The sequence below is a fragment of the Carettochelys insculpta genome, chromosome 1 (assembly GCF_033958435.1).
Source record: "Carettochelys insculpta isolate YL-2023 chromosome 1, ASM3395843v1, whole genome shotgun sequence".
NCBI lineage: Eukaryota > Metazoa > Chordata > Testudines > Carettochelyidae > Carettochelys > Carettochelys insculpta.
The window spans coordinates 87,599,836-87,614,735 of record NC_134137.1 but is presented as its reverse complement, the minus strand read 5'-3'; the positions used below and the strand labels follow the sequence as shown (position 1 = coordinate 87,614,735).

General features: G+C 46.9%; 1 protein-coding gene across 8 annotated transcripts in view; it reads right to left on the bottom strand.

Annotated features, from left to right (window-relative positions):
- Positions 1 to 14,900, bottom strand: part of LMO7 (LIM domain 7) — a 200,724-nt gene that overhangs the window by 41,064 nt on the left and 144,760 nt on the right. For all 8 annotated transcript variants that reach the window (XM_074988916.1, XM_074988891.1, XM_074988901.1 and 5 more), the window contains 2 exons: positions 3,636 to 3,753; positions 830 to 972 (listed from right to left, as the gene is read on the bottom strand). In XM_074988916.1, coding sequence (XP_074845017.1) covers positions 830 to 972; positions 3,636 to 3,753 — 261 coding nt within the window. The remainder of the gene's footprint in view (positions 1 to 829; positions 973 to 3,635; positions 3,754 to 14,900) is intronic.

The window sequence follows — 14,900 nt, the reverse complement described above, 5'->3', positions numbered from 1 at the left end:
ATGTCTTCTCTAGCCTAGAAACATAAGCACCAGAAATTAAAAGTTACTGAATCTCAAAATATTATATTTATGCTTAAAAAGGATAATTTTAACTTTTCATTCTAAGTGTATGCAGCATGTGCATATACCTAAACACATCCTATTGATTTATAAAAACAGATGAGTCAGTGCATTTGTAAAGGCATCACTTATGGAGCAAGTGGTGGTGCCACTCAGTTTACTTTTTATACATTTAGAGAAAAGTTTAAAATATTTGGATTCTACTCATTCTGTATATACCAGAAGGATTCATATACGAACAGCAGCGTAAGAGAAAGGTCAAACAAAATTTTAATCCCAACACGAACAAAAGCTCTAGATGTTAACTTATAAATGGCTAAAAACAGAATTTCAACTGCAATATTAAAGCAAAGGAAAATACACAGCCACAGTAGATCAGATAAACAAGATTATTCCTTCTGGGTAACTGGTTTTATCTGTTTAAAAATACACTGTTGAAGTGAACAAAGACTGATTTCAAAGCAAATTTTAATTTCTACTTCATTTTACCCTGAAGTACACTTTACTTTACTAAATTGCTTACCTTCAACTATAAAAAAGTTTAGTAGTATTTGCTTTTCGGTTGTTTACATTTCTGCATTATATAAAGGGACCCAAAGGTCAATGAAGAGTAGATTTGTAAAAATATACTCTTATAAAGGTGTCCTAGAGTTAATTTTATTTCATATATAAGCACAATTGTAATGTTAGTTAAAGCTGCCCTAAGATTAGCGTGAACATATAGGCTCAATGTAAATAGTGCAAACATCATCTCCATTAGGTACATTACCTGTCCTGCTGCATTTCTTTCAGTGACTTGCTAATTCTTTCAGAATGCTCTGAGGCTCTCCTTTCAATTTCTTCTCTTTCCTCCTTTTTCTTTTGCAAATCTGAAGTGAAACTTTTTCGACGATTTTTCCATTTTGCTAGATCCTAAAACAAAACCACACTAATGCATGGAGGTCTGATTTCCTTTAGACTTTTTACAAGCTACTAGGACTACCCTCACTGCATTTCTAAAACTGCTCAATCCAACTGGAAAATAGAGTGTCCTAATTTTGCTTTATAAAGCCTATTTGTCTGCACCAAGTCTACATTCTCATGTGTCTTCCTGCAAAAGTCTGACCCAAATGTTTCTGACCTAAATGTTTGAGACAGAATGTGTATTTTCAGGTAAGGTGGCCTGCCGCCTATCGTTAAATAAAGGTAACAGTTGCAATTTTACACCATAAAGGAAAAAGTACAGTTATCCTTTCAACTTCTTTCCAGTAATTTATCTGAAAGGTAACTTTAAATGCTATGGGGAGGGAGGGGAAGTGTGTGTGTACAAAAAAAAAAAAGCAACACACAGCAAAGTAAATAGTTACATGTATGCATGGGAGTATATACCAGCCTTAAATCCTGTTTTATAGTTTGTTCATATACTTTTTTTAAAAAATCATCACACTGCAGTTTGGCACTCAACTGCGTCTGCCCCCACAGAACTAGTTTAAGCAAAAGTGCTGAATATTTAGAAAGAAGATGCATAAACTAAGATATGTTAAAAGTTTGCTCTTGACCAATGCTTATTAAACACCAGTCCCTCACTTTGCCATTATGTCCCAATAACTGAAGGAAAAATATGAAGTTCTGATATGCCCTGATGGATGGACAGATTGTTAAAAATACTTATTGCAAAGCTGGGATATTAGTTTTCATGATAAAATTTAAACTAGGACATTTTTTGCAGGGGAGAAAAACTAAAGAAACTGGAAGACAAAAAAACCACATGGGATATTTTCCCGAATGCCTAAACATTCAAACATAAAGCCATCCAAGAAACTTTACAACTTCAGAGAATGTGACTTTGTGGGCTAAATTACAGCACTTAAATATATATTTAGCCTCTCATTAGATTTCACAATAGATACAAGCATGGTGCTCCCCCGAGAACCACACAGATATTTGGTTTAATTCTGCTAAATCTATATGCAGCCCCTTCTAAACGTCCTATGAAAGTAATTTATAAGGCTACTATACAGCAAAGCCCCTAGCTAGCAGACCCCGATTCAGTTGACTTTGGGAACAACGGACGTCTCCCAGGCCCACATTGGTCTCAAACTGTGCTAAATCCATCACCCCCCCGCCAAAGAAATACCATACATTAACGCTGGAAGGGGTGCTTGGGTCACTGGGGTGGCTGCATGACACATCACAGCTGGGGCTGCTGCCGCAGTTGGAGGAAGCGCCACAGCTCCGGCTCCTACCATGGCTCCAAGAACCGCACTGCAGCTGAGCCACTGTGGCGGCAGGACCCGTGCTGGGGCTAGAAGAACTGCTACAGCTGGAGCTGCCGCCACAGATGCAACCGCCACACCGTGGCTGGGGCTCCTGCTGTGGTTGCAAGAGCTGCACGGTGGCTGGAGCCGCCACGGCTGCAGGACCCATGCCACAGCTAGAGGAGCTGTGGTAGCTGGGACTCCTGTTGTGGCTGCACCATGGCTGGGGCTCCTGCCGCAGCTGCAAGAGCCGCCACATGCTCCCTGCATCGGGGTGGGTGTGTACATGGGCAGAAGGCACACTCATTTGCATCCCACACCCAGCAGGCAGAGCACATGGTGGCTCTGGCTGCGGCAGTGGCAGCACTAGCTGGGCCAGCCATGGAGGCAGCTCAGGATACAGCAAGCCTCCAGTGGCAACAGCTCTAGCTTGGTAGCTCCAGCAGCTCTTGTGAGCTGCCCATTTTAAGTATTTTCGGGGGGGGGGGGGGGGGGGGAAGAAACGACACAAGGAGTCTGGGGAAGCTTGGCTGGCAGGGTGCTATGCAAATACAAGTAAACCCTCACATTTAATAGACTTTCTACATTAAACAGACACTCCTGCCCCCATTAGTCCATTAAATCAAGGGCTTACTGTACTACAATACTGTATTTAAAAATAAAATTTACTTGACATTGCATTTAAAAAGCAGAAGCAAATATAGGCTGAACATCTCTCATGCAGCACCCTCGGGACCAGACCAGTACGGGACGAGAGAGTTTTATGGGTAACGGGAGGTCAATATTTTCTTGCACATTACCAACACTTCCACAGCTTACAGAGTTTTAGACCACATGTAGAGGTAAATTAGAGCTAAACAACAACAGCAGAGATTCAGGACTGGTTGCTGTAAACTAACTTTCTGGGACCATGGGAAACTTGGCCACACCCATGATGAGTGGTTGTCCAGCTAATTAAAATCATGCTGGAGAAGAAAGTTCTGGATTAGAGAGGTTCAACCCATAGTTGGTAAAATGACAATTATAGTGCCTTATCTTTTATTGTCTTGTGCATAAGTTGGGTCTGAAGCAGGTTTTTATTTTTGTACTTTATAAAAGCTATCACACAGATAAATCTTTACTCTGTATGGTTGATCAACCAATCAGATAGAGCAGAAACATTATGGAGTTACATTCCACATACCAAGATAATCTACAAATGCTTGAAATCGATAATTTATGACCCAATCTTGTAGTGTGCTGGCACTCAATGCCTTTTGGTTTGAATGGAAAGTGACACTGGATTACAGAACTGGGCCCTTAGTAGGGCATTTATGGGGAGCAGTAGGGAACACTCACATCTTGCCACTTTTGATCTTGTTCCTGTAGCTTGGACTTTATTTTCTGTAGCTCTTCATAACGAATCTGGCGCAGCATTTGGGTCTCATCTAGACTGACATCATTCAAAGATTTGCTCCTAGGACCAAAAAAACATTGTTTCGCATCACTTAGTTTTTGCCAGTATTTATGCAAGTAAGGAAGGAAGGGATTTATAATAATATAGCTTGAGCTGTCCTATGGTACTTTTTAAACAGAACAGGAAAAATGTATTTTAGCTATTTTTCAGTATCTGGTATGCATCATCTATGGACAAAGGTGACCAGGAAAGATGAAAATCTGCTTTGATGGTCACATAGCTGATGGCTCTTCTCTGACTGTTTAAACTCAACTTCTTTTCTTCCTGCCTCAGCCCACTCTCCCTTATCACATTCTCCTCCTCCTGCTCTCATAACTCCATTACTCTGCCTGTTTCTCAGAATCACGAGCTTGGTATTATTTTCAACTCTCCTATCTCCCTCACTCTCTCCACCCATCACAAGATGCTCATCAAATGTGGCCACCTCTTCATCAAAACTAATGTCTAAAAGAACTTTGTCTGAGCTATTATCAAATTTCCAAGCATCCCTGACTGTTCTCTTGAATCTAATATCCAGCTGCTAAAATAACCTTGCTCACACTCAACTCTCACCATGAAACACTTCTCCCCCAGTGCATTCATTGTCTTTATTTCTCCTAATTCCTCGATAGTGGGTTCTTTCACCCTGCTTTCCATGTCTGACTTCCATTCTTATGCTATGGTCTCATCAGCTTCTGCCCTATCGGAAAGATATCAGACTGTATGATTTATTTTCTGTGGAACAGGACTCACTCATTTGTTATAGTCCCTACTCTTTCTTTTCTTACCCCCACATTTTCAGGGCTAGGCAAAATACGCCTCACAGGCTGGATCCGGCCCACCAAGCCACTGGATCTGGCTTGCAGATACAGCAGGAAGCCTCAAGCAGGCTCTGTGCCCACTCCACCCCTGCACACCACTCAGAAAAGCAGCTGCAGGGCCCCGTTTGTTGTGGAGCCCTCTGTTTTTCAGTAGTTGTGAGCTGTGGGTGGGGATGAAAGGAGGAGGGAAGAGACGCTTCACAATCCTTTTGACTGGTTTCTGGCCAATGGAAGCTTCCTGTATGAAACACCCTCTCCCTCTGGCTTGTAGCTGTTCACATAGCACATGGCCATGCAGGCAGGCAGCTTTCCTAAGGAACCTGCTGGACCACTGACCAGTAGTCACTCAGCTGTCCCACAGCCAGAGCCAGCCTTGCCGCCCACCCTCACCCCTCTATCCTACATAGCTCAACCCGCTGCACCCTCCTCCTTTACCACACTCCACATAACCCAAACCCTCTATCCTGCCTCCTGCGCCCATACCCCATCCCAGACCTTGCACCCCAGTCCCCCTGCCCTAGGCCACAATCCCCTCCTGCCCTAAGCCACAGCTTAAACCCCTGCTCCCCGGTCTCCTGCCCCAATCACAACCTCTTCCTTCACCCAAATTCCCTCCTACACCACAGTCCCCTACTCTGAGCTCCCTTCTGCACCCAGCCTCCATCCCAGGACCCAGCATGCATTCCATGAATATTAAGGAAGAGTGCCCCCCCTCCTCAAACAAAGTTATTCTCCACCCCTAGTCTAGTTCATGCTCTGTATTTGTTCCTTGGGGCATGTATTCTGTCTTTTCTTAATCTTTCTAAAATGCTATGCAAAAGTATTATTCTATATACTGAATTTAAAAGGGACACAGTCATCTTAAAAAAACATTACACTTCCCAGTCAGAAAAAAAACCCTGTGAAACTGGGAGGTCTTCATATTCTCTATCCTCTTTAGCACCACCTGGGTTCAGAATCCTCCCCAGCCACCATAATGCTTCATCTGATTGCCTAAGAGGTGTTCTCCCACCCAAGCAAGCCATGGAGCACAGTGCCTGAATAAGGAACCAATAATGGGATGATCTGAACAACAGTGAATGACCCCCTAAGACCATACTAAATGCTCCTCACAAGGGAGAAAAAAAAAGTATTCACTTAAGCCAGTTATAAAGACACTGCACAAGTTTCACCTATTTTTTGCCAGAATAAGTCTGTCCTGATCGGCTACTCCAAACTTGAGCCTATCTCAAGGAGACATAAGCTACACAAACTTTTGTGATTGTTTTGTGATGTATGCAATTAGGGATTAGGAAGAGGCTAAACTTAATTTCAGTAGTAACCTAAGACCTTGGACTCTGCTCTTCAGCATGTACAAGCTGGAGCACAGTTATGGTCCCTGTTTATCTCATTTTAACTGGGAAGCATGCCAATACTTGCAACAATGCTATGACTACTCCTTCGGGCACTAGTTGTTTGTTTAGTTTGCTGTTCTGCCCTTTTTATAATTCTCTTTAATGGTCAGGCACAAATTATTTTTGTATTGCAGTAAACCTGTACTGAAGCACCAAATTTGTTCAAGATTGGTTGAGAGAACACACACTTATGAACTGCTTTTCCCTTCTTGCTTTGGTATAGACTCCTCGAAGAAAGCAGAAAATTGAAGTAATTGAATTTTATAGACTTGATTAAAACCTACTTATAGAAGTTGTTACTGTGTATGTCCAAACACTCTAATGGATAGATTCTCTATCCTCTAAAGTTGTAGAAGAGCTCCCTCTGGGCCAGTTTCTTACTCCGTACTGATTTTGGCAAAACTTAATAAATTTATTGTAAAAGCATTTCATACAACTTTATCACAAGTTTTGGTTTATTTCTAAAGATCATGGTCAGAGAGGGCACAGTTTTCAAAAGTGAAGATTAGAAAAAAAAAATTAGTAAAGCATGCCAAAAACCAAACATTCACACATATGCAAAGCTACCAAGTGCATTCAGGGGAAAAAAAAAATTAGTACACACATTGTAAGTCAAGTGAAAACCAAGATTCAAATGATAAAATGGTGCTTTAAGCATACTGCTGCACAGTAACGTGGAATAAGTTTACACTTAGTATTCAGTCAGCTAGTGTTGGAGAAATAGGTTCAATAAATTATACAATAACCAGAGAGGCCAACCCCTCTGGTGGAAACTATACCCCTAAAGAACACTGAAAGGAAAAGCTACCCTCAACTTGCTTCTCTCTCTTCAAGATGCCCTCATTTTAAAAGTTGGATTTTTGGTACAATCTTTAATACTATTAACCTTGTACACAAACATAAAATCCAAAATAATAGGAATAGGTTTGCTAAATTAACTTCAAATTATATTTAAGCTGCTCTTGATTTTCTTCCCTCCTTGTGGATGATTTAGAATCATAGAAGAGTAGGACTGGAAGGGACCTCGAGAGGCCATCGAGTCCAGCCCCCTGCCCTCATGGCAGGACCAAGCACTTTCTAGACCATCCCTGAAAGCCATCTATCTAACGTCTTCTTAAATATCTCCAGTGATGGAGATTCTACCACCTCCCTTGGCAATTCGTTCCAGTGTTTGATCACCCTGACAGTTAGGAACTTTTTCCTAATGTCCAACCTGAACCTCCCCTGCTGCAATTTCAGTCCATTGCCTCTTGTTCTATCCTCAGAGGCAAGGAAGAGCAAGTTCCCTCCCTCTGCCTTATGACACCCTTTTAGATACCTGAAAAGTGCTATCATGTCCCCCTCAATCTTCTCTTTTCCAAACTAAACAAGCCCAATTCTTTCAGCCTTTCTTCATAGGTCTTGTTCTCTAGACCTTTGATCATTCTCGTTGCTCTCCTCTGGACCCTCTCCAATTTCTCCACATCCTCCCTGAACTGCGGTGCCCAGTACTGGACACAATACTCCAGCTGAGGCCTAACCAGCGCAGAGTACAGCAGGAGAATGACTTCTCGTGTCTTGTTCACAACACACCTGTTAATGCATCCTAGAATCATGTTTGCTTTTTTTGCAACAGCATCACACTGTTGACTCATATTTAGCTTGTGGTCCACTATAAAAGAGAAGTTACTCACCTGTAGTGACGATGGTTCTTCGAGATGTGTCCCTGTGGGTGCTCCACAATAGGTGTCAGGCTCACCCGGCGCTGCAGGTCGGAAGTCTTCCAGCAGTTTCTCCTGGGTTGCGCATGCGCCGGTGCGCGCCGCCCCCCTGCGCGCCCCCGGCCGCGTGCACGATCCGGTCCCCGCCAGTTCCTTGACCAACCGCCTCGGATGCTCCTGAAAAACACTAGGCAGAGATCCGAAGCGGGGAGGATGGGCGGGTGGTGGAGCACCCACGGGCACACATCTTGAAGATCCATCGTCACTACAGGTGAGTAACTTCTCTTTCTTCTTCGAGTGGTCCCCGTGGGTGCTCCACAATAGGTGACTACCCAGAAGTAACCCAAGTAAGGAGGTTGGTAATCGGTTTATGTGCAGCTTGCCCCCGAGAGGACTGCTGTCGACAGACGGGTATCCTCTCAGAATACCCAAGGCAGGGCATAATGCTTGGCGAAGGTGTCATAGGATGACCAGGTCGCCGCTCTACAGATGTCTGTTAATGCGATGCCCTTGAATAAGACTGTTGACGCCGCCACTGCCCTGGTGGAGTGAGCCCTGGGCGGGGCCAGCAAAGGAGTCTTTCGAAGTTCGAAGCACATTGTTATACAGGGCACAATGTGCTTTGAGATTCTCCAGGAAGAGAGACCTTCTCCTTTTGACCCAGGAGCGAGAGAGACTAGAAGACTGTCCGTTTTCCAGAAGGACTTAGTTCTGTCTGTGTAGAAGGCCAACGCCCTCCTCACGTTTAGGAGATGCAGGCGTGCCTCCTTACCGGAGCTGTGAGGCTTCGGGTAAAACGAGGGTAAAACTATTGGCTCGTTAAGATTGGACTCTGGAGAGACTTTTTTTGGAACAAAGGCTGGGTGCAGCCTTAAGGTTACCGCCTCCTTTGAGAATACTGTGCAGTGCGGCGTTGCCATCACTGCCGCGAGCTCACTCACCCTGCTGGCTGACATAGTTGCAAGGAGGAAGGTTGTTTTTATCGTAAGGAGATGTATGGGAACTGTGGCTAATGGTTCAAAAGGTGGACCTGATAGCGTGCTGAGCACCAAGCCCAAATTCCACGATGGTGGAAGCGGTTTCCAAGGCGGGTACAGGTTTACCAGCCCCTTCAAGAACCTGGTAACGATAGGATGGGCGAATACCACGGGCCCTTCCTCTGTATGCCGAAAAGGCTGATATAGCAGCGAGGTGGACCTTTAGCGAGGATAGAGAAAGCCCGCCTCTCTTGAGGTCCAATAAGTATTCTATTACTACAGGTATAGGAACGTCAAGGGGAGCTAACTGCTTGGCGGAACACTAGGCTGTGAAACGAGTCCATTTGTGCTTGTAAGTCCTCCTGGTGGAGGTCCTTCAGCTACATTCCAGGACTTGTGCTCCCTCCGTACATGTGCTCTTTAAGGAGCTGAGCCATGGATTAGCCATGCTTGTAGGTGCAGACCTTAAGGGTGCGGGTGCACTATGGACCCTTGAGCCCCCGGGAGTAAGTCCGGCGCCACTGGTAGAGGGAGCGGTGGGCGGTCCTACATGCACGGAAGCAAGGGAAACCATTGCTGCCGATCCCAAGCAGGACTACGAGTATTGTGCGAGCTCTCTCCCTTCTGGCTTTGTGCAAGACCTTGCGGATAAGCACTGCGGGGGAAATGCATAAAGTAGGGACCCCTTCCATGAAAAACATGAATGCGTGCCCCAGGGACCCCCGCCCCACTCCTGCTCTGGAGCAGTACTGGGGACACATTTTTTTTTTTTTGGTTGTTGTTGTACTGGGTGGCAAACAGATCGATCTGGGGAAACCCCCATGTACGAAAAATGCGCTGTAGCAGATCAGAGCGGATCTGCCATTCGTGTGTGATTGCGAAGTGCCTGCTCAGCTGGTCTGCATTCACGTTGTGCGCGCCTGGCAAGTACGAGGCTTTCAACGTTATGTTGTTGGCGATGCACCAATTCCACAATCGGAGTGCTTCCGCACATAGGGCACAGGATCATGCTCCTCCTTATCGATTGATGTAGACCATAGTGGAGGTATTGTCGGTATTGAATCCCGACTACTTTGCCATGCAGGTAATCTCAAAAATGTTTGCAGGCGTTGAACACTGCTCTGAGCTCCAGTATGGATATGTGCAGTGTCTGTTCCGCAGGGGACCATAGCCCTTGCGTTACCTTGTCGCCGATGTGCGCTCCCCATCCCACGTGGGAGGCGTCAGTAGTAAGAAAAATAGAAATTTGTGGTTGGTGAAAAGGCACCCCCACTAGCAGATTCTCGGGGTTTTCCCACCACGCCAGGGATCTGTGCACCTCTGTTGTGGGCGACACCACCCTGTGGACAGTGTGGGATGCCGGTTTGTAAACGCTCGCCAGCCAATGCTACAGGCTTGTTTGTGGTACAGAATGCCAGGTTGCACATGTCATCGCTGCTGCCATATGGCCCAGCAGCTGTAGGCACAGTAAGATCAGCACCATGGGGCTTTATGTAATGACTTGCACCAACGAACTGATTGCGCGGAAGTGGGCATCGGGTAGGTACACCCTTGCTGTGATAGAGTTTATGCGTGCCCCTATGAACTCTATATGTTGTGTGGGTTCGGACTTTGACTTTGCGAGGTTGATGATTAGGCCCAGCGAAGAAACGTGTCCGCTGTGATGCGTATCATGCATGAGACCTCTGCCTTCGAGGTCCCTTTTAGCAGGCAGTCGCCCAGATATGGGAAAAATAAACACCCCCCTCTGTGCAGGTGGGCTGACACCACTGCCAGGGTTTTGGTAAGACTCTGGGGGCCGAGGGGAGGCCAAACGGAAGAACCCTGTGCTGGAAGCGCTCCTGGCCGACTGTGAAGCAGAGGAAGCGTCTGTGTGCCGGGTGGATTGTCATATGAAAGTAAGCATCTCGTAAGTCGAGTGCTGCAACCCAGTCTCCATCGTCCAGTGCCATGAGTATCAAGGCAACTGTGATCATCCGAAACCGTTGCTTGTGCAAGTAACGGTTGAGGCCCCGAAGATCTAAGATGGGCCTCCAGTGTCCCGTTTTCTTCTCCGATAGGAAGTAGCATGAATAAAAACCTTCCCCTGGAATTATTCCGGCACTCTTTCCACCGCACTTGTGAACATAAGATGGGTCACCTTCTGCTTGAGCCTCGCCTCGTGGCAGCGCCCCTGAGGTGAGGCCTGGTGGGAGGCTTCGTCGGTGGAAGCGACTGGGAGGGGATCGCGCAACCGTGGCTATGATCTCCAGCACCCATATGTCTGTGGTGATCTTTTGCCATGGGGAGTGGAACGGTCTGAGGTGATGATGGAACATGAGATGAGAGTGGCATTGAGCGAGGGTATTGATAGTGCAGCCCCCGACATACCCATCAAACTTGTTGCCTTTGAGGCCTGACCCGAGGGCGTACGGCTTTGTTGAGAACGTCACCTAGGGGTTCTGTACTGTTGCCGCTATTGATAGAGCCCGTGGCCGTAGCCCTGTTGATATTGAGCACGCTGTGGTTGTAAGCGTAGCGTCTTTGCTGAGGATAACATTTTTCCCTCCTGTATGGGGGAGTATAAATGCCCAAGCTTTTAAGTGTAGCTCTCGAGTCCTTACTGGAGTGAGGGACCGAGTTGGTTGAGTCTGCAAAACACCTTTTGTGTATCAAAGGGAACGTCCATGATCTTCGCCTGTAGGTCCCTCAAGATACCCGACGTCTAGGGCCAGGATTCTCTATGCATGACCACTGCTGTAGCCGTTGAGCGTGCTGCCGTGTCTGCCACGTCCAGGGCAATCTGGACTCCCATCTGCGATGCTGTGTAGCCCTCTTGAACGATTGCCTTTAACACTGGCTTTTTGTCTTCCGGGAGTGAATCCACGAGGGGAGTAAGCCCGGAATAATTATCAAAATTATGGTTTGCTAGGTGTGCCCATAATTTGCCACTCTCAATAGCAGAATAGGAGAGGAATATACCTTCCTGCCAAACAGCTTTAGCTTCTTAGCATCTTTGTCTGATCCCCCAATTTGTACTGAGAAGCCTTTGACCCCTGCTGGGATGACCCAACCACCAAAGAATTTGGTTGTGGGTGACTGACGAGGAACTTCATGCCCTCTGCCGAGACAAAGTATTTCTTATCCGCTCTCCCATTCGTAGGTGGAACAGAGGCCGGAGTCTGCCATACAGTAATGGCTGATTCCAGAATGGCTTCGTCCAGCGGAATAGCAATTTTGGATGAAGCCGGGGGTCTCAGATTTTTCAGGAGTTTGTGATGTTTCTCCTGCACCTCTGCCATTTAAATGTAATGCGTGAAAGCCACCCTTTAAAACAGCTCCTGAAACTGTTTAAGGTCATCCCGGGGAGAGACATCCCCCGGGGCCATGGCCTCGTCTGGGGAGGATGAGGAGAAACCCCTAAGGTAAACCTCCCTTGAACCCTCAGGTTCCCGCGGGCGATGACACACTTGTTCGCTGGAGGATTGTGAAGGAAAGTCTCGGGGTTCTAAATTTAACTCCCCTTGAGACAACTGTGTTTCTGTCCCCGATCGGGAGCGCCCACGGGGGTATTGAGCAGCCGGGGGTGGGGACCTGCCCCTGGGTGCAGGCCCGTGGTTTGTCTGTGTCCAGCCTGATAGGGACGACCATGGCAGCATGGCAAGGGTCCGGAGATGGAGACCTGGACCACTCCCGGGGTGTGTACCCCTGATATCTGGGAGAGCGAGACCTCCGCGGCGACACCGATAGAGGTGAAACTGGCTTGTGACAGTACTCCAGGGGGATCCAATCCCAGAAAATGGTGAAGGTGGCCCAAGCCGTGGTGACATTGGTTGGAGGAACGGAGAAGGCTGTTTTTTTGTTTTTTTTTGTTTCTTTTTCCCCGATGGGCCGGTGGAGACACAGGCCTTTGGTGCGGCGTATGTATCACAGGGGGAGGGCTTGGTGCTAACAGCAGCGCAGCCCTGTCCAGAAATGGACTGCGGTGCTGGGTTTTTGATGTTGCCTTGCCCCTCCGCTGTGGGGCCGGCACCGCCCCCTCCCCTGCCGGGAATCTTGCCCCGCTGTTAGCACCGCGCTCGGCACCGTCAGCTGCGGTGCTGAGCGGGTATACCCCTCCGGTGCCTGCAGGCTCCGTGCCTGGCACCCCTGCACCGCTGGTGCCGCAGGGGTCTGTGCCACCTGTGATGGTGCCGCCGCCTGAGTATGCGGCCGGTAGCTGTGTGCTCCGCTCGTTCTGCTTGCTGCAGATGCACGGCAAGGATCGAGCCAGGGAGGGAAGACGGCCGGTAGCTGTGCGCTCCACTCGTCCTGCTCGCTGCAGATGTACGGCAAGGATCGAGCCAGGGAGAGGTCCCTCCGTTTCTGCACTGAGGGGGTGGGTCAGAGCACAGTGAGAACGCGGCCGGGTAGCCTGCAATTCCCGCAGGTGTCGGATGCCTTCGCTATGCCCCACGGAGGCCGGCATAGCTTCACAGCGTGAGTCATGCTGTGTAAAACCTGAAGAGGCCATTGTGCTGAGTCCTTTATTGTTAAGAGGGTACTTAGCACTTAATCCATGCCTTTCCTCCTCAAAGAGTGATCACCGGCCTGCGGCAGCGGGAGGCCTAATGGCCTTTCACGTCCACTCTGTTCTTCTCCGCTCCTCTCTTCCCACCCCACCCCCTCTTTTTTTTTTTTTTTTTGCTGGTATTGTCTTTGCTTTCTCTCTTCTTCTTTTTTTTTTTTTTGTTTAATAACTGAAAAATAACAAATTGCACGTGGGAAAAAAACCACTAAGTAATCTGACTCTGGCCTTAGCCTGAGTGGATTCCGTCTGCAGCCGATGGCGGTTGAGAAGGAACTGGCGGGGACCGGATCATGCATGCGGCTGGGGGCGCGCAGGGGGGCGGCGCGCGCCGGCGCATGCGCGATCCAGGAGAAACTGCTGGAAGATTTCCGATCTGTGGCACTGGGCGAGCCCGACACCTGTTGTGGAGCACCCACGGGGACCACTCGAAGAAGAACCCCTAGATCCCTTTCTGCTGTACTCATTCCTAGGCAGTCCTTTCCCATTCTGTATGTGTGACACTGATTGTTCCTTCTTAAGTGGAGCACTTTGCATTTGTCCTTATTAAACTTCATCGTGTTCACCTCAGCCCATTTCTCCAGTTTATCCAGATCCTTTTGAATTATGACCCTATCCTCCAAAGACATTGCAACCTCTCCCAGCTTGATATCATCTGCAAACTTAATAAGTGTACTTTCTATGTCAATATCTAAACCGTTAATGAAGATATTGAACAGAACCGGTCCTAAAACAGACCCCTGCGGAACTCCACTAGTTATACTTTTCCAGCAGGATTGAAAACCATTAATAACTACTCTCTGGGTACGGTTATCCAGCCAGTTGTTCATCCACCTTATAGTAGCCCCATGTAAGTTGTATTTGTGTAGTTTATTGATAAGTATATTATGAGAGACCGTGTCAAATGCTTTACTGAAGTCTAGGTATACCACATCCACCACTTCTCCCTTATCCACAAGGCTCGTTATTCTATCAAAGAAAGCTATCAGATTGGTTTGACATGATCTGTTTTTAACAAAACCATGCTGGCTGTTCCCTAGCACCTTACCACCTTCCAACTGCTTGCAGATGATTTCTTTAATGACCTGCTCCATTATCTTTCCTGGCACAGAAGTTAAGCTGACTGGCCTGTAGTTTCCCGGGTTATTCTTGTTCCTCTTTTTATAAATGGGTACTATATTTGCCCTTTTCCAGTCTTCTGGAATCTTTCCCGTCTCCCATGATTTTCCAAAAATGATTGCTAAAGGCTCAGATACTTCTTCTGTCAGCTCCTTGAGGATTCTAGGATGTATTTCATCAGGCCCTGGTGATTTGCAGACATCTAATTTTTCTAAGTAAATTTTAAATTTGTTCTTTTCTTATTTCAACTTCTAAACCTACCCCTTTTTCACTAGCATTCTCTATGTCAGGCATTCCTTCAGATTTCTCAGTGAAGACCGAAACAAAGAAATCATTAAACATCTCTGCCATTTCCAAATTCCCTGGTACTGTTTCTCCCACGTCACTGACCAATGGCCCTACCCTCTCCTTGGTCTTCCTCTTGTTACCAATGTATTTGTAAAAAGCCTTCTTGTTTCCCTGTATGCTTGTAGCTAGTTTGAGCTCATTTTGTGCCTTAGCCTTTCTAATCTTGCTCCTGCACGCTCGTGTTGTTTGCCTATATTTGTCCTTTGTAATTTGTCCTAGTTTCCATTTCTTATACGATTCCTTTTTGAGTTTGAGATCATGCA